This window comes from Oncorhynchus nerka, linkage group LG2 (assembly GCF_034236695.1).
Source record: "Oncorhynchus nerka isolate Pitt River linkage group LG2, Oner_Uvic_2.0, whole genome shotgun sequence".
Lineage (NCBI taxonomy): Eukaryota > Metazoa > Chordata > Actinopteri > Salmoniformes > Salmonidae > Oncorhynchus > Oncorhynchus nerka.
In genome coordinates, this window is record NC_088397.1 from 55,553,280 (window position 1) to 55,572,707 (window position 19,428).

Consider the following 19,428-nt stretch of genomic DNA (forward strand, 5'->3'; position numbering starts at 1 on the left):
GGTGTTAACTTGGTGGGTTAGGGGTGTGGACTGTTTGAAGCGCATTGTGGCAGTTGGAGGAAGAGTGATAACAACAGCCTCTAAGGAGAGTTGGTGATGCTAATCACACTCCTGATCTGTTTAACCTTGACCATGGGTGTTATTATCAGTAAATAGTGTGCTCTCTGGAACGGACTGTGCCAAGTTTACCTCTACGCTACTCTTTAGAACACAGCTCCAGAGAAATGTGGATATAATTTGCGGTGGTGGTGGCGGTCTAATATTTCCCTGGTAGTCTGGTGAGGCTAACGGGTGCAAGTCTCCCCAATTAACAGGAATATCTCTCAACCGCTGTCAGTCGCCCTCTTGAGTATTGGAGAGTCCAGAGTGTTCAAGGTCTAATCATTTCTCTGGTGCTCCTGCTTTCATCAAGGTTTCATTATTTAGAGGCCCTAAAGGGAGAGGAACTGGGTACGGTACCGACAAAGTTGGCTATCTCCTCAAGTGAGAGAGGATAGGGGAGAGCAATTCTAGAATTCTAAAGAAACAAGGAAGAAGAATAGGGGATTGTTTAGTCAACTCAGCCTTATTCAGCACTTGTACATCCCTGTCCTGAGGAAATAGGACTTCATTACCGTTGTGATGACATGTTTACCTGATAGATTCTGAAATCAAAGCCTGGGAGAGCTGAGGCTATAAACGCACCATTTGATGACCACCCTTTTCCAAACCTGAGCAATGCAGGTTGGATAAGTTTCGAAGTCTGCCCAAGCTTGATATTTGCTCAGATGCCATTTTGGTGGTGCTAGCTGGATAGTGGATACTAGCCACTCTTTCTTCAGATCAGGAAGAGGAGATGGGAAGTTAATCTGCTTGTTCTCCAGAGTCAGTCTGAGCTGGGCAGATTGAATAATCTTTGTTTAGTATGGATCTGTTCCTAGCCAGTGGTTTAGAAGTTGAGCTGCTGTATCGATCTGATAAGCTGCCAAGTGCCTAGCTGTGGGGCCCTTGTGAACGAGAAGATTGAGACGGTTAGCCTGTGCCATGCTCATCTCGGCCATACCCTGAGTTCCCAGTGTGGTAGGAAGAGGGCTAGCCAAACACTGTGAGCTCTTCTGTTGACTCTGGAACAGATTTCAGCCAAGCTGGCCTCTTGCCCTTCTCCCTCACTCCCTGCTGGCTCTTAGTGGATTTAGTTGTGGAGGTCTGTATAGTTACATGTTGTATCCCATGGGGGGGCTGAACGCATGGACACACACAGAGACAGCTTCAGGCTGTTGCTTGGAACCGTGTTTTTCGGTGGTCTGCCCACCTCCAGTGCTACGTGACCCATGAGCTGTCAGTCGCTGCAGTGCACCGCTATGTAGCAGCTTGGTGCCTCCCTGACAGCTAGCTCCAGTACTGCCACCCTATTCCTCTTCCCTCCTGCTCAGATCTCCTCGGCTAGGGGGCTTCCTGACTGAGCCTGAGGAGCAGCACTGCTGAGGCCCTTCTCAGTAATACAGCACCATACTGGCATACTGGTGAGCTGGCTGAGTGCTAGGGAGAGACTTCCTGTCACCTACCTACAAAGTGAAGAAGGATTTTGTCTTGAAAGACATCCGCAAGGATAGTATTCAAAGAGATCCTAAATATGGAAGTTTGATAAAGTTAGGTACTTAGGGGAATTTCACAGCCCTCTCCTCTCTTGCTTTGAATGGTGATTTGAAGGTATTTTGGGAATAGATCATTTTCTTTTGATGGGAAGTTATTAGATATTTACACATTCCTCAGGCTACAGAGGAAAAGGCCGAATGAGGCAGTGGTGTGGTGTAGAGGCTACCGTAACAGTAGAGTAGAGAGGCTGAGTGAGGCAGTGGTGTGGTGTAGAGGCTACCGTAACAGTAAAGTAGAGAGGCTGAGTGAGACAGTGGTGTAGAGGCTACCGTAACAGTGCAGTAGAGTGGCTGAGTGAGGCAGTGGTGTAGAGGATACCGTAACAGTGCAGTAGAGTAGAGAGGCTGAGTTAGGCAGTGGTGTGGTGTAGAGGCTACCGTAACAGTAGAGTAGAGGCTGAGTGAGGCAGTGGTGTGGTGTAGAGGCTACCGTAACAGTGCAGTAGAGTAGAGAAGCTGAGTGAGACAGTGGTGTGGTGTAGAGGCTACCGTAACAGTGCAGTAGAGTAGAGAGGCTGAGTGAGGCAGTGGTGTGGTGTAGAGGCTACCGTAACAGTAGAGTAGAGAGGCTGAGTGAGACAGTGGTGTGGTGTAGAGGCTACCGTAACAGTGCAGTAGAGTAGAGAGGCTGAGTGAGACAGTGGTGTGGTGTAGAGGCTACCGTAACAGTGCAGTAGAGTAGAGAGGCTGAGTGAGGCAGTGGTGTGGTGTAGAGGCTACCGTAACAGTGCAGTAGAGTAGAGAGGCTGAGTGAGACAGTGGTGTGGTGTAGAGGCTACCGTAACAGTGCAGTAGAGTAGAGAGGCTGAGTGAGGCAGTGGTGTGGTGTAGAGGCTACCGTAACAGTGCAGTAGAGTAGAGAGGCTGAGTGAGGCATGGACCACTGGCCTGATTCAGAAGGAACTGCAGGTGTGCTATGTGCTCATTAAAGCCATGAATGACATCATCAGCTCCCTCCCTCCATCTCCTCCAGTCCTCTGCCTCTGTTCTCCTCTGAAAGGAAAAGGGGGAGGAGGGGTTACAAAGTGTGGGTTGTGATGTAATGATCCAGGATGTAGTGATCGATGCTGATGGATGGTTCTCTGCTTGCAGTGCCTGACTTCCAGGAGCAGGACATCTTCCTGTGGAGAAAAGACACGGGCTACGGGTTCCGGATCCTGGGAGGGAACGAGCCAGGAGAGCCGGTGAGTTGGAGGATTCAACCACACACTAACATCACTGCTCTGCATACAGTGCATTCTGAAAGTATTCAAGACTCCTTTACTTTTTTCACATGTTGTTACGTTACAGCCTTATTCTAAAATTGATTCAATTGTTTTTTCCCCCTCATCAGTCTCCATACAATACCCCATAATGACAAAGCAAAAACAGGTTTTCATACATTTTTGCAAATTATGTATAAAAAAAATATAAAAAAACGGAATATCACATTTACATGAGTATTCAGACCCTTTACTCAGTTCTTAGGTATGACGCTACAAGTTTGGACTCATCTATATTTGGGGAGCTTCTCCCATTCTTCTCTGCAGATCCTCTCAAGCTCTGTCAGGTTGGATGGGGAGCTTCGCTGCACAGCTATTTTCAGGTCTCCAGAGATGTTCGATCGGGTTCAAGTCTGGACTCTGGATGGGCCACTCAAGGACATTCAGAGACTTGTACCGAAGCCACTCCTGCATTGTCTTGGCTGTGTGCTTAGGGTCGTTGTCCTGTTGGAAGGGGAACCTTCACCCCAGTCTGAGGTTCTGAGCGCTCTGGAGCAGGATTTCATCAAGGATCTCTCTGTACTTTGCTCCGTTCATCTTTCCCTTGATCCTAACTAGACTCCCAGTCCATGACGCTGAAAAACATAATGCTGCCACCACCATGCTTCACCATAGGGATGATGTCTGGTTTCCTCCAGACGTGACGCTTGACATTCAGGCCAAAGAGCAACCTTGGTTTCATCAGACCAGAGAATCTTGTTTTTCATGGTCTGAGAGTCTTTAAGTGCCCTTTGGCAAACTCCAAGCGGGCTGTCATGTGCCTTTTACTGAGAAGTGGCTTCCGTCTGGCCACTCTACCATAAAGGCCTGATTGGTGGAGTGCTGCAGAGATGGTTGTCATTCTGGAAGGTTCTACTATCTCCACAGAGGAACTCTGAAGTTCTTTCAGAGTGACCATCGGTCACCTCCCTGACCAAGACCCTTCTCCCCCGATTGCTCAGTTTGGCTGGACGGACAGCTCTAGGAAGAGTCTTGGTGGTTCCAATTGTTTTCCGTTTAACCTCTAGCGTCGAGCAATCCCGTATCCGGGAGCGTAATTATAGCCTCAAGTTCATTACCATAACGCAACGTTAACTATTCATGAAAATCGCAAATGAAATGAAATAAATATATTCACTCACAAGCTTAGCCTTTTGTTAACAACACTGTCATCTCAGATTTTCAAAATATGCTTTTCAACCATAGCTACACAAGCATTTGTGTAAGAGTATTGATAGCTAGCATAGCATTAAGCCTAGCATTCAGCAGGCAACATTTTCACAAAAACAAGAAAAGCATTCAAATAAAATAATTTACCTTTGAAGAACTTCGGATGTTTTCAATGAGGAGACTCTCAGTTAGATAGCAAATGTTCATTTTCCCAAAATATTATTTGTGTAGGAGAAATCGCTCCGTTTTGTTCATCACGTTTGGCTAAGAAAAAAATCTGAAAATGCAGTCTCTACAACGCCAAACTTTTTACCAAATTAACTCCATAATATCGACAGAAACATGGCAAATGTTGTTTAGAATCAATCCTCAAGGTGTTTTTCACATCTATTCGATGATAAATTTCGTGGCAGCTGTGTTTCTCCTCGAAGCAAACGGAAAAAAACACGCAGCTGGAGATTACGCAATAATTGCAACGGAGGACACCAAGCGGCCACCTGGTAGATGTAGTCTCTTAAGGTCAATCTTCCAATGATTTGCCTACAAATATGTCACAATGCTGTCGACACCTTGGGGAAACGACAGAAAGTCTAAGCTCATTCGTGACCCATACACAGCCATATAAGGAGACATTGGAACACAGCGCATTCAAAATCTGGGGCACTTCCTGTATGAAATTTCATCTTGGTTTCGCCTGTAGCATTAGTTCTGTGGCACTCACAGACAATATCTTTGCAGTTTTGGAAACGTCAGAGTGTTTTCTTTCCAAAGCTGTCAATTATATGCATAGTCGAGTATCTTTTCGTGACAAAATATCTAGTTTAAAACGGGAACGTTTTTTTATCCATAAATTAAAAGAGTGCCCCCTATATCCAATAAGTTAAGGAGGAGGAAGGCCACTGTGTTCTTGGGGACTTTCAATGCTGAATAACATTTTTAGTACACTTCCCGAGATATGTGCCTCGAAGCTCTACAGACAATTCCTTCGACCTCATGGCTTGGCTTTTGTTCTGACATGCACTGTCAGCTGTGGGACCTTATATAGACAGGTCTGTGCCTTTCCAAATCATGTCCAATCAATTGAATTTAACACAGGTGGACTCCAATCAAGTTGTAGAAACATCTCAAGGATGATCAATAGAAACAGGAGGCACTTGAGCTCAATTTTGAGTCTCATAACAAAGGGTCTGAATAATTATGTAAAGTTTATTTTCTTTAATATACATATAATTTTGCAAATATTTCTAAAAACCTGTTTTTGCTTTTTCATCATGGAGTATTGTGAGTAGATTGATGAGGGGGGGAAATAATTGAATCCATTTCAGAATAAGGCTGTAACGTAACAAAATGTGGAAAAGGGAAGTGCTCTGAACACTTTCCCAATGTACTGTATATCTATACTCTCTCAATAGGTATTTTAAATTCAGTTGAAAAATAATACACCTTTCAACAGATTCTAAGTACCTAGTTATTGGTCTTGGACATTTATTATGAGACTTCTCAGTTTATTATTACAAATATTTAGGATAGAGTTTTATATATTTTTAGCGCCTTTGTGTGCCATATTTTCCTGTTTAATTGATGGTTGTAAACTCCTCTGTTGGAGCCAGATGAATCAACTACAGCAGCAGTGTCGGTCTGCGTGTGGTGATGGTTGAGGTCTCAGCTCGGTTCTGTTGCTTCACTTGCTCTTTCATCTCCTTGCTGCAGCCTCAATCAGAGAGAAGAATATCTATCCCCGACACTTTATTCCCCTTTTAAAGAGGCCAAGTTGTTTGTTCTTGTGAGCTGGTCTGTACAGCTTTTGAAGAAGGAAAATAATGACACACAAGAGATTTAGACCAGGCTGTGCAGCCAAGCGGCGAAAGAGGAGAGGAGACGTACTAGCCAGCTTTCTAGCTGGACCCAGGTGTTAGTGCTGCCAGAAAGTGTTGTACTAAAATGATCTTACCTAAGAGGTAGAACATTCTTCAACAAACTTTCATATCTCATGCTGATGTTCTGTCACGGCGTGCTGTTGATTGATCAACAACCTCTTTATGTTCTTTCATTTTCTCCCCTCCTCCCACCGCCTCTTTTCCTCCCCCTCTCCTACCCTCTCCTCCCTCCCCTCTCCTCCCCCTCTCATCCCCCTCTCCCACACCCCCACCTCCCCCTCCCCTCCCTCCCTCCCCTCCTACCCTCCCCCCTCCCTCTCCTACCCTCCCCTCTCCTACCCTCCCCTCTCCTACCATCCCCTCTCCTCTCCTCCCCCTCTCCCCAGATCTACATAGGGCACATAGTGAAGTACGGGGCAGCGGATGAGGACGGGCGCCTGCGTTCGGGGGATGAGCTCATCTGTGTGGACGGCACGGCGGTGGTGGGGAAGTCTCACCAGCTGGTGGTACAGCTGATGCAGCAGGCCGCCAAGCAGGGCCACGTCAACCTCACCGTGCGACGGAAGACTGGCTACGGCGGTAAGGGAACACAGCAGCTAGTTAAACATGGACACTAAATTTCACTTAGATACTCTTATCCAGAGTGAACGCATTCAAATAACAGCTACATGATATGAGCATCAGAAGTGATTTGTGTGACCTTGTCTTTCAACAGCAAGAGATGGAGAGAAATCTGTGGTAGCAGTGTTGTCTTTAATCAGACACTGTAATTTGATAGGTTGTCTGCCAGTCATTTTACCGGTAATTCTGTCTTCTCTGCACATTGCTTAATGATCACGGTAGAATCTTATGTAGAACAGAATTCGATAATCTGTCTCAGAATGTTCCTATTTCAAATATAGCACAAACAGCAGATGAGCAGCAGTCTGTGCAGTAGTACAATCAACAGCAGTCTATGCAGAAACATCAGAGCAATCCACTGCTCCAGGCTCCATGTTTTTCTTCCATCAGAGCAGTGAAGGGCCCGAGGACAGGGCTGCTATTTGAAGGGTCGCCCCGCTGCTCTTCAAAAGTCCATGGGTGTGTGGGGAAACATTTATCAGAGGCCCTCAACGCGCCCAGCCTGGCTCTGCCCTTCAGCAGGATAAATAAAGTTCCTTAAACGTGATGAAGAGGGTCCCTTCCCCCGCTCCCGCCACGCGCCAGCCTGCCTGTCAGCCACTGATGAGAGCGTCCAGACCGAGGGCATGATGGTTGTCAGAGGGATGAAGCACTGCCTCAATGCCAGGAAACCTTCCGTTGTGATGCAATCCATATCTTTAGATGTTTTTGGGAGGAATAGATGAAAGTGTGGCTGTTAGAGCAGCATGCTCCCTGTAGACCTGCTTCCTGCTACCAGTGTGATCATTACGCCAGGCTGAGTGGGTAGAGAGGAGCACCGGTGTCAATGTTGATTAGCAAAATAGTTTATTTTGTGTTTCTTTTAGTGTTATGAGCTGTGTGCTATTGCTGTAAAGTACCTGTGTCAATTCCTCCTCAGGGTCTAAAGGGGAGGGCGAGGTGCCCCCGTCCCCAGCCTCGTCTCACCACAGCAGCACACAGGCCCCCTCCCTGACAGAGGAGAAGCGGACCCCCCAGGGCAGCCAGAACTCCCTCAACACGGTCAGCTCCGGCAGTGGCTCCACCAGTGGCATCGGCAGCGGGGGGGGCGGTGGGGGCTCGGGTAGCACCGTGGTCAACACTGCCCTGCAGCCCTACGATGTGGAGATCCATCGCGGGGAGAACGAGGGCTTCGGATTTGTGATTGTCTCTTCTGTGTCCCGACCCGAGTCTGGCACCACCTTCGGTAACACCCGTCTTCTCTAACTTTCTGTACTTAAATATAGGTACAGTAGCACATATGCATGTACTGTATACACACACACACACAGACACACACACACACACACAAAGGTTCCTCTCAATATACAGTAGAACATATATTTTTGTAACTAATCACTCTTTGACTACTGGGTACTGTCCCTCTACTTCTATGCAAATGAGTTTGTTAATAGCCCATATTTCTGGTGAATAGCTTTCATCCTCATTCTTCCATCTTCTAGCGAGTGGTGTTCCTCTTCTATTTTCTTTCATTTTGTCAAGCAGAGACACTGAAACCCAAAGAACTGTAATATTTATACTATCTTTCATAATTGATCACAAGTAAGAGCATGTTGCATAATATCTTGTATAATTCAGATGCTCTTACTTAAATGGCTCCGATGAGCTGATTGCAGCAGTTCGAATGATTAGTTAATAAGGGGAAGAGTGTTGTGATATTGTAAGTGGGATCATTTGTAGATGGATAGACCCTCTCCCACTGTCCTCCCGCTCTACTTGTCCCTCAGCATGCCCCGTTGTCTGCTCTGGTGTCTTTCGCTGTGGTGTGTATTCTGCCTGTAACTGCAACAGAGAGATCTCGCTGCCACGCTCCGTACCTACCTGACCAGTCCTCAGGGTGTCTCTCTGGGTTGGGTGTGCTGGAACACTGCATAACGTAACTCTCGCTGGGCGTCAAACGATCAGGCAAAGCACATCTTCATGTACTGAAGTGGAAGGCGTTGGCAAGTTTGTTCCATTTTGTTTATCTTCCAGGCTTCATATCAAAGAGGAGCACATTGGTTATTGATCAATAGTGTAGAGACATTACATTTGATCTGTATGGATCCCAATTACTCTGACACCGATATATCTATCCATCCTCTCTTAGCTCGTTAAACCAACAGATCCTTCTGCGGTGAAACCAACAAAGCTTCTAGTTTGTTCAGAACTCAATGAGTTGAGCTCCACAGATTTGTTCTTGACTGGAGTTACTGACAGCAGAGGGAGGAAACAGACTTGATTTAGTCTTTGTAGTTCCATGAATGAAGAAGAGGAAGAGAGATGGAGAGGGATGGAGATGGAGATATGTGTTATATTTCTCTGTAATGATTGAGAGGCATTCTCTAGTAGGGTAGAAGCCTTTGTGCCGCTGAGGATTGTGGGTAGGAGAAGACCCGAGGGCCCTTGGCAGAGAAGTTGTCTGTGTTGTCTGTACGTTTGTAATCTAGGCTGCAACGGCAGGTGTCTGTCTCATCAGAGCTGAAGGTTGACATAGTTTCTTCATTATTAGGTTTCAGCTGTACAAGGGATGTCAGGAGAGATTCACTAATGCAAATAGAAGACCGTGTCCTTTGGAGCAGCACGAGTACATACTGTTGACAGAGAGAGATGGTCAGTGACAACTTGAGTATTTAGTATGGAGTCCTAATTCATTTGAATGCAGTACATATAGAATATGTAAAGGCATTTTTCATTCAACATTCCTTCTCACTTGACCAATGCTTTCCACTTCTCACGGGCAGATTCAGGCACAGTCTGTTGGCACTTGGCCTCGTGGCCTTGGTGAATTAACCCTTAACCTTCTGTCTTCCTTTCTCTCTCTTCTCCTCTTCTTCCTCTGTCCCTATTTCTTCTTATTCTCTCTCTCTCTCTCTCTCTCTCTCTTTTCAAACAATACCCCCACCACCAACAATGTCACATCACACACACTATGAATCACACAAACGCAAAAAGCTGGAAATGCATGTGTGGCCATGCCCCACAAAATAGGTCGTATTATTGAGGGGAGCCCTGCGGACCGCTGTGGGAAGCTGAAGGTGGGAGACCGTATCCTGGCCGTCAACGGCTGCTCCATCACCAACAAGTCCCACTCGGACATCGTCAACCTGATCAAGGAGGCCGGGAACACGGTCACGCTAAGGATCATTCCCGGAGACGGTAAGACAGAACCCTGTTTCTGGAGAGCCTGTATGTTTTCTTTTCAACCCTAATCTAGAACAACTAGTTGTACTAATTAGCTGGTTGGTTATAATTGGGGTTGGGGTGACAATCTACAGGAGGGTTACAGTAGCTCTCCAGGAACAGGGTTGGGCAGATCTAGACCTAAGACTGTAGATTTCAGCAGCTGGGATCAACCTGCGTTATAGGAATGTTTGTGCATTGCATCAGTTATGTCAACTTTTATTGTATTGGAATGTACAGTATACACCTTTTGCTAGAAGAAAGCCTATCTCAGTACATCACCGTCACAGCGTTTTTACATTTCCAGTGTTCTAGTTAGTCTGATCAACCCCGCGATGTTGACAGAGCTGCTTCTCTTGGATGGGAGGGAACTTTCTAGTGCAGTCGTGCATTTCACATTCTCCTGGAACATTCTAGAGTAATTCAGCTGTCAGAGGCTGTAACAGTGTGTGCGTTTGCGTCTTTCTTGGGGCAAAGAGCTCTTGTTACACTGCACTGACAGATCACCCTGGCATGCTGTTCGATTAAGTGAGAGATGCAGCGAGAACGCCAGTGTAAACACTAGTCTTTGTCAACCTGCATGTTGGCGAAATTGTCCATGTTGCTGCTGTTTGGACTGTTTTTACGGTTGAAAGCCTTTTTCTGAAGAGACATGATTATACTGAGCCACAATTGTTTTGAGAAAGTGAGAAAGGCTGGGAAGGGGGTGGGGAGGGAGGCAGGGACAGCGCAATGGAGAGAGGAAAGTGGGAGAGAAGGAGTACGGGATGAGAGATGCAGAGATTGAGGGAGGAAAAGAGAGGGAGGGCGTGTGTGAGGATGGAACCTCAGCTGCAGGCAGTTGACACCAGGGGTTGGAACCAAAATTATTTATCAATCGTTTCGTTCTGAACCGAACCACATATTTTGTTGTTCTGTTCCACTGTTCTGACCAGAAAAATACAGTTCTGAACCAGTTCAACCCCAAAAGAGTACTGGTTTACATCGTTCCTTTTTTATCCTGTGATATCAACAGTTTACACTGAGTTCATTAAATGACTTTACCAATCAGTGTGGATAGATCAGGTAAGCTAGTTGTTTACTTGAGTCATGGACAGACAAGTGTAGCCTATGGCACAAGATGTGACTTGTACGGGCGGGGAGAGAGCGAGAGAGGGTTGAGGAGCAGGAATCAATCACTGGGCATCTTGTTATGACATGCATTATCTGAATTAGATCCACAGAATTATACCTAGGAGCGGCTTCCATGAAGGAACTTTGAGAATCCTTTGAGCTAGCTAACTAACAAGCTTGAGCTAGTAAGTGAACACGCTTGTGTGTGCAGAGCAGCATCAGAATTAAAAACACGTTTTATCTTTTTTGTAGTTAATAAATCCAATGTTAAACTTGATAACTAGGTCTCCCCAGCAATGTGACTACCCAGCTGGCTGGAATTAAACCCACTTGGCCCGAACTCAGCTCGGCCTCCACCTTGATTGGCTGGTCGGCCCAATGTCTCCTGGGTCGTGGGCAGAATGGAGAGTTAAGCCAATGGGATCCAAGAGGACTAGTGTGGGAGTGATGGATATATGAAACTGGAGTTGAGCACAGCCGGTGAGGCTGGGATTAGTCTAGGGGTAGTTATTAGAAACAAATGAGTGGGGGTGTTTGGAATGAGGAGAAGGTGGTGCGGTTATTATGTGTTTATTTAAGGGTTACGGTCAAGCATGGGTCATTGATTACACAAATGATGCCATATGATGTGATTAGATGAAAGCTATGAGTATAGCACTTCCTCCGGTCCAGGCTTCCGTATATCCCTGTTTGAATCAATTCTAGATAGAAAATGTAATGGCCCTGCTACTCTATAGCTATCGGTGTTCCGGCATCAGCCAACCGTCAGCCGTTGAGGAAATGCTTCCTTTGAAATTAATGAAAGCTGTTTCACTGCCCGTGTTGCGCTCGGGTTGCGTCACTTCCAATGGCAGCGTCCATGCTTATGAATCGGCCAGATTCAATTCTTGATGGCTGTCGCGGTCGTTCGCTCTATCTTGTGAATAGAAATAATGAGAAATAAAGTTAATTTTGGTTGCATATGGCCTCGACTATACACAACTGGTTATTTCACTAAGATTTGTGAAGTCAAGAAGCTACTACTGCTAGCTAGCTACATTAAATAGCTAGGTTCACAATGTTAACAAAAGCAACTTGTGTAATTAGAGGATCATTAAGTAAAACGACTAGCAGCAATTTAATGAGTACTTGTGAAAAACTGGACCAAAGCTATCGGACTTACGCATAATGAATGAATATGGTACTGTACAGTAAGGGAAAATAGAATGAAGTCGTACTCAAAACTACACGCCCTGTGTAGCAGGTAGAACGTCACATTTACACAACGCTGATGGCAAAGCAACGCAATGCTTATTGTGGAGCTGAAGTGTTAGAATGGCTTATGAAGGGTAGTGCAGATGCTCTTGGTCAATTTTTCTCCCTTTGTATTTTGCATGGTTCAGTCTTCGGGCCCCTGACTCTCCTGCTCTCTTTCTCTCTCCTTCTCTCGCTCCCTCTCTCTCTCATCAGAGTCCTCTAATGCATCACTGCTGACCAACGCTGAGAAGATCGCCACTATAACAACTACTCACACAGCCCAACAACAGGCTACACCTGAGCCCAGGTGAGAGGGATTCTGTGATACATGTTAAGCAATTAGGTCCTACATAAATGTATGTCTATTAGCAAAGATTTTTAACCAATTATTTGTCATCTTTCTCATTCCAGAAACAACACCAAACCAAAACAGGAGTCCTCTTTTGAGTTCAAATCCCCCCAGGCCCCTCCTCCCCCTGCCCCAACAACACAACCTCCAGCCCAGGTAAGGATCTGTCCAGCGTTGCCAAGGCCCACCTGTCTCCAACTGGCAAGCCTGCAGGCCGAATTAGTATTATTATTATTATTTTTAATTCGACATGCGACTGTAAAAACACCAGGAAATCATGATTTTAACCTTCTTGCGGTCAATTTGCAGTCTACAAATTATTCGTAGTTATGTTCCAGCCCCGACCATCCCCTCAAGTACAAAATCAGCCTGTGGCTGAATCTAGTTGACGATCCCTGCCCTACAGCAATGTGTTCCCTCTTAAGTGTTTGTCACACTAGGGAGATGCTTTATTCTGATATCATATTGATTAGTTCCTGAACAGAGCAGGGAGGCAGGGTGTTGAGTCTGTGTCCTTGGCAGTGCCCTTGTAGTGTCTGTGGCTCTGTGTGCCCTCTCTGCCTGCCTCAAACCACCCCATAGTCTAATCCATCTATTATTCATTTCACCCACCACCACTCTCGAACTCCGATCAAATAGGTGTGACTTTCCTTAAGGTGGCATTCGTCCCCACACTGAAATACGAGCCATCCGCAAGACAGACGCACACTGGCAAGTCTAGCCACCGCTGAATCACCAGTCTGACATTGCCGTGTGTGTTTTTTCCTCAGGATGCTGGCTTCTACTCGGTGGACCTGGAGAGAGAGAACAAAGGTTTTGGGTTCAGCCTGAGAGGAGGTCATGAGTACAACATGGACCTGTATGTGCTGAGATTAGCCGAGGATGGAGCAGCTGTACGCAATGGCAAGATGAAGGTATGTATGACCCCCATAGAACTCTAAAGTTGATGCATCATATTTATTCCACTCATATAGTTTACCATTCCCCTGAGTCCTACATGATTAATTGATTTCCTTTATTATTTGTGAGTATGTGATGTATGTAAATAACATTGAATGTTAGCAAGGGCATCTGTCAGGGAGGTGTGTGTGTCACTGTTCTGAGCAGGGCTTGTTAGATGAGGTATGAATAGGCCCAGGTTCTGTGAGGCGGAGAGAGGTGTCAGTAGGAGACCCATTTCTGTACAAGTGGAATTCCCCCGACGGAGAGAACACTGACAGATAACTTGAGGCGCAGAGGGAAGAAAAGAGAATTAGAACAGCATTCTCCCTCTTTCTGTCTCTGCCTGCATGAGGCAAACCTACAGTTCTTTGACACAATTTATTTTCCTTTTGTACCATTGTGGATTTATAGAAAGTATGCCTTCACAGCAGTCAGAGTAGTTGTTCTTTACGTTTTAACTATACTCTAACCTTTCTCCCTCTGGCACTTCTTATGTTCCCCACTGTCGCCTTTTTCCTACGTTTTGTTCCCTCCTGCCTTTTTCCTACGTTTTGTTCCCTCCTGCCTTTTTCCTACGTTTTGTTCCCTCCTGCCTTTTTTCCTACGTTTTGTTCCCTCCTGCCTTTTATCCTCCCCTGTTCACCCCCTCTGCCCTTCTCTCCTCCTCCCCTTGTCCCTTTCCTCCCCTGTTCACCCCCTCTGCCCTTCTCTCCTCCTCCCCTTGTCCCTTTCCTCCCCTGTTCACCCCCTCTGCCCTTCTCTCCTCCTCCCCTTGTCCCTTTCCTCCCCTGTTCACCCCCTCTACCCTTCTCTCCTCCTCCCCTTGCCCCTTTCCTCCCCTGTTCAACCCCTCTGCCCTTCTCTCCTCCTCCCCTTGTCCCTTTCCTCCCCTGTTCACCCCCTCTACCCTTCTCTCCTCCTCCCCTTGTCCCTTTCCTCCCTGTTCACCCCTCTGCCCTTCTCTCCTCCTCCCTTGTCCCTTTCCTCCCCTGTTCACCCCTCTGCCCTTCTCTCCTCCTCCCCTTGTCCCTTTCCTCCCTGTTCACCCCCTCTGCCCTTCTCTCCTCCTCCCCTTGTCCCTTTCCTCCCCTGTTCACCCCCTCTGCCCTTCTCTCCTCCTCCCCTTGTCCCTTTCCTCCCCTGTTCACCCCCTCTGCCCTTCTCTCCTCCTCCCCTTGTCCCTTTCCTCCCCTGTTAACCCCCTCTGCCCTTAACACTCTGTCCCCATCTTTGTCTCACCCCACTACCTTCCACTCTTCTCCTCTCCCTCCTCCAACGTCTCCCTCTCTCCTTCAGGTGGGAGATGAGATCTTGGAGATAAACGGTGAGAGCACCAAGGGCATGAAGCACGCCCGCGCCATCGAACTGATTAAAAACGGCGGTCGCCGCGCCCGCCTAGTCCTCAAACGGGGCGACGGCTCGGTGCCTGAATATGGTGGGTCAATCTACGAAAACATTCCCTTTTCCCCCGTCTTCACCCCCTGAGCGCACACACACACTCCCCGTGGGGGAGGGGCGGGTTAGGTATACGAGAGGACGCCTGTCTCCTCTCCTGTCCTGCTATGTCCTGTGCTGTGCTCTGGGCCTTCCACTGACTTCTACTGTCCACTGGGTGTGTCTGGTTTTGCTCCCTTCGGGTCTGGGTCAACCGCTGTCACCTTTTAACCTTCTGCTGTGTGTCACTGAGCGGGGCTCGGCTTGGGGAGCAGGGCTTTCTGGGACGCCCCAAGGATGATAGTGGTATATGTAACCCCTTGGGGAAAAGAGGGTCACATGGAAAGAAAGAAAAACAATGAAAGAACTTTGAGGAGAGAAAAAAAATCTAAAAAGATGAGTGTTTCTAAATGTGGATATACAGTATGTTTATTGAGTCCTTGATTAAGTATATTTTTTGTGTAAAAAAGAAAAAGAACTTGATCTATTGCATCCCGTGTTAAACTGGGAAATGCTCTCTGGTTGGATTGCATCTCCACGCTTTAATATGGCGTAATGAACATATTTATGGTATTTATTGAAGGTGAATGTAAGCTACTGAGTTTAGGACTTCAGTCGAGACTGTCTTGAAATGAGAGCATTCTAATACTTTCTACCATTTCATCGGGAAATTCACATTACTTTGTTTGACATATTCACAAATCCATGGATTTGTTCTCACCTACTGTGTAACTGTCATTGGAAAACTGTGATTCTGGAGACTCCGCTCATTCCTGACAATTCAACTCAATTCAGCTCCACCTCTACAGACATTTTTGTAACTAAAAAAAGAAACATTTTGACAAGTATTTTTGTTCATGTACAGAGCCATGAATCAACCCACATATTCATCTCGAAAGTATATTGCTGCATGAAGTTGTCGAAGTTTAAATCCAAATGTTTATTTTATTTTTGTCAATTTTCCATAATATTTATGGTATATTTCATTTTAATTGTATTGATCTGTTAATTGATAGTCACAATTGATCTTATAGCATTTTTGATTTTGGAAAATGTTGTCCTTTTATTCATGTATTTTGTTGCTCTGAGAATATGCTGTCTTTCCTGCACCAATAAGACATCTCTGTGAGGTTGTATATTATACTTATTTTTTTGTACTTTTAGTTTCCACTCTTTGTCACTTATTTTCTGTTGGCAATGTAAACGGCTTCATACTGTGTCGTGTGTGTGCATCTCGCTGTCACTATGGGGTTGGTGTCACGTGTGGGTGTGTGTGTGTGTGCTCGGTTCCAGAACTTTTCACTCAAGGATGGGGTTATTTCCTGGACTGTCTCTTTCTCTGAATGATTAAATGTTCAAATAAACACCTTTTCCATTGAAAAATAAACAGACAATAATTATTATTTCTTCTGCCTAATGTTTTAGTAATCTAAACCCTTTGCCTCTTTCTCTTTTTCTCTTTTTTTCTCTACCTTTCCTTTTGTTTCGCTGGGCTCTTCCTTCCTTCAGAGATGGTTGCTCCCCATCTCACCGCATGTATGAGATCCTCTAATGACAAGCTGGGAGATCCTAGTTCCTACCAAAATCAGACCATGGTTTGTAGCTGTCCTCTCCATCTCTCTCCTCCGGTCTCGCTCTCTCTCTCTCTCTCTCTCTCGCTGTGTGCTGTGGCCTCAACTCACCCGTACCGTGCCTCTGCTCTCCATGCATAAGAATCCATTCACCCAGAATGCATTGCCAATACCGCCGCCGCTGTTGTCATGCTGACCAGTAGGAATGGATTCATACATCCCACCTTTCTCATTCAACCTCTGGGCATGGCGTGTTCACTGCTGACGTGGCTCTCCAACGCATCCGTTTGATTCATGTCACATTGGTTTGGTGATAGTGGTTGTGGGATATTGGTAAAGTTTTTGTCTTTTCTAGACATTTACTCAAACCAATCAATCCCTCCTCTACTGCTGTTTCTCTCTTCTCTTCAAGCTATTTACTATTTAGTTGTCTAGTTAGTATCTGTGGTTAGTCCGTTAATGACCGTAGCATTGGAGATAAAACTAGATCCAAGTAGAGTTACTAAGACTTTTAGAAGCTGTCTTGTGACACTTTGATTCCCATCCATGTGGTTTATTCAAAGATCGGCTGAGGTGGTTAGAGTCCGGTAAGAACCAATAGCACTGAAGTCACGTAATGACGATCAATAGTCTCTTATCTCCTTGATTAGTCCCTAAAACCATTCTGTACACCTCCTTTATCCAGGGTGCTGAGCCAACTCCCTGCATTCTTTATGGAGTCCAATCTGTGAAACTAATTTACAACCACAATGTTGTTTCCGAAACCAATCACGCTCATACATTATTTACATCATTACTCAATTCAAAAACTCATCTTGGTTTTGTTAGCTGCATTAAATATTGATCTCACATCGTCGGCATCGCCTGAGCATGAACGAGTAATGTCAAACTATCTCAATCAGCATCAACACCATGCAGCACGCAGCATTTTAACCAACCGTTGGTCCCCTTCAGCTCATTTAAGCCGGACTGTTCCACCAGTCCTCGTATAGTATGTTGCTGCTTTTGGCTCATACATAGCAATACTAATAACTCACCATCAGCTGTGGCTGTGCATTCAAATGGAGAATTGATATAGCCGTGTTTGTTTGCTGACATTAACATTAGAATTGGCAGTGTTAGAAATAATGTTAGCAGCCTGGTTATTGGTCACAATAGTTGATCTAGTCTAGTCAGGGAGTCTGTGAGAGCAATGTGTTTCATCCAGCAACCTGTGTTGTATGTCATGTTCTATTCCAGACCCCAGCATCGACGGTGCCGGCACAGCCGCAGGGGTACAAAACGCTTCGGAAGTGAACACCCTGCCCTACAACAATGCACCATCGGACACGAACGCACCAGTCCCTCACAAACCATCACGGAGCAAGAACAAGAAGGGCCACCACCATTCCAAACACCGATCCCCGGAAAAGAAGAGCCAGGGAGGGGCGTCTGGGGAGACGAGGGCCTCCAAGCAGTCCAAGAAAAAAGTTGACAAGAGCCAGAGGTCTGGCGGGGATATCCACGGCACTCACCACCGAGGACACCACTCCCCGAATAAGGGCCGTAGCCGGGCCCGCAGCGCAGAGAACACCCTAGACAGTAGACACAGCCAAGGGCACCACAACACCCACCGCTCTCCCTACAGGTCCACTCACCGCAATCGGTCCCCCTATGGCCACCGGTCCCCCTACCGCTCCCCTCACCGCTCACACCACCACTCCCCCACCCGCTACCGCCGTACCCAATCCTCAGACCCCTCCCGGCAGCCCTCCCTAGACAGACAGCGAAACAGAGAGCCAGCAAGGCCCAACGGGGAGAAGGCACCAGTGCTGAGGAAGCCTCCTGGCCCTGTGCCCAGCCACTTCCTGGATGAGAGCCTCCTACAGGAGCCCCCAGCCCTGGACCGGCTCAACAGGGAGGTCACGCGACTGAGGGAGTCCAGAGAGGAGCACCTGTTTGGGGAGGACAGCCTTCTGCTGAAGGCCTCCAACCTGGAGCGTGACTACAGAGAAGACAGCCTGTTATCTGCTGCTGCCCGTGGCCAGAGAGGGGAGATCCTTCCCAGGGTCCACACCCCTGAGTCAGACAGCGCCTACAAGAGATACAGCTCACTGCTGAGGGGCCGCTCGCCTGAGAGGGTGGAGAGAGAGCCGCGCTACGCCCCCAGGCATGAGTCCCCAGACCCCCACCATAGAGCCCGTAGCCTGGGCCGAGACATTTCACCTGTCAGAAGCTTCAGAGAACCGGAGGAGGAGGAAGCGGCAGCACCCAGACTGAAGGAGTATTACAGCACACTTAAGTCTAATGCCAACCGTGCTTCCAAAGCTCTCCCGGAGCCCAAGCGGAAGGCCCATAAAGATGGCACCAAAGACCTGAGCATCTGATGGGTCATCTGCTGTAACACAACCAGCCTCCCCTCCAACCTCCCCACAGCAACACAGTTCCCCCTCACCACTCAGCTCTACTCTTCACACAGCAGAACACACCTGGACCTTGGATGAACCAAATGTATTGATTATATGACATTCCTGCTTTCCTACTAGACAGTGATTCCAAAACCTATCAACTTTTTCTGTTTGTTGGATTTTTTGGGGGGTCGTTAGTTGGTTAAGCATTGTATATTTATCCGAATTTTGCAGAAAATGTAAAAACCGAAAAAAAACAATGATGTGCCTAACAGTTATTTTAATGAGTGTATTTTTCTTTTGTCTTTGTTTGATATGAGATGAGTGTTTTCTCAGCCGAAAGTGGTATGTACTTTTCCACTGAGCCCAAGGAGGTAGGCATTACACAGCCCCAGTGACTAGTGCCACTGACACAGATTCTGTGCGTGTCTTTACGGTTTCAATGTCTTCTCTTTTCTTTCTCTCCCCCAGTGCCACTGTTTTTAGACATTTGACCAGACTATAGCACAAGCCTGCATTTGTTTGTATATTTTTGGACAGTGTGCAGTATGTGTACATTCAGAGGTGATCATCTTAAACAAATGAAGGGGAGAATAAAGTTGAACTATGATGATGATGATGATGTTAAAATTAAAATAATATATCAAACATA

The 19,428-nt window shown here is 46.5% G+C and overlaps 1 protein-coding gene across 10 annotated transcripts in view; it reads left to right on the plus strand.

Moving 5' to 3' along the window:
• magi1b (membrane associated guanylate kinase, WW and PDZ domain containing 1b) overlaps positions 1-19,428 on the plus strand; it is a 211,425-nt gene extending 191,997 nt beyond the window's left edge. For 7 of the 10 annotated variants that reach the window (XM_029674813.2, XM_029674829.2, XM_029674821.2 and 4 more), the window contains 9 exons: positions 2,727-2,818; positions 6,309-6,501; positions 7,463-7,768; positions 9,517-9,720; positions 12,307-12,400; positions 12,505-12,598; positions 13,213-13,356; positions 14,681-14,819; positions 17,629-19,428. In XM_029674813.2, coding sequence (XP_029530673.2) covers positions 2,727-2,818; positions 6,309-6,501; positions 7,463-7,768; positions 9,517-9,720; positions 12,307-12,400; positions 12,505-12,598; positions 13,213-13,356; positions 14,681-14,819; positions 17,629-18,755 — 2,393 coding nt within the window. In that variant the 3' untranslated portion in view covers positions 18,756-19,428. Of the gene's footprint in view, positions 1-2,726; positions 2,819-6,308; positions 6,502-7,462; positions 7,769-9,516; positions 9,721-12,306; positions 12,401-12,504; positions 12,599-13,212; positions 13,357-14,680; positions 16,206-16,327; positions 16,414-17,628 lie in introns of those variants that run through there. The other 3 variants (XM_029674856.2, XM_029674845.2, XM_065000262.1) reach the window with 3 other exon arrangements.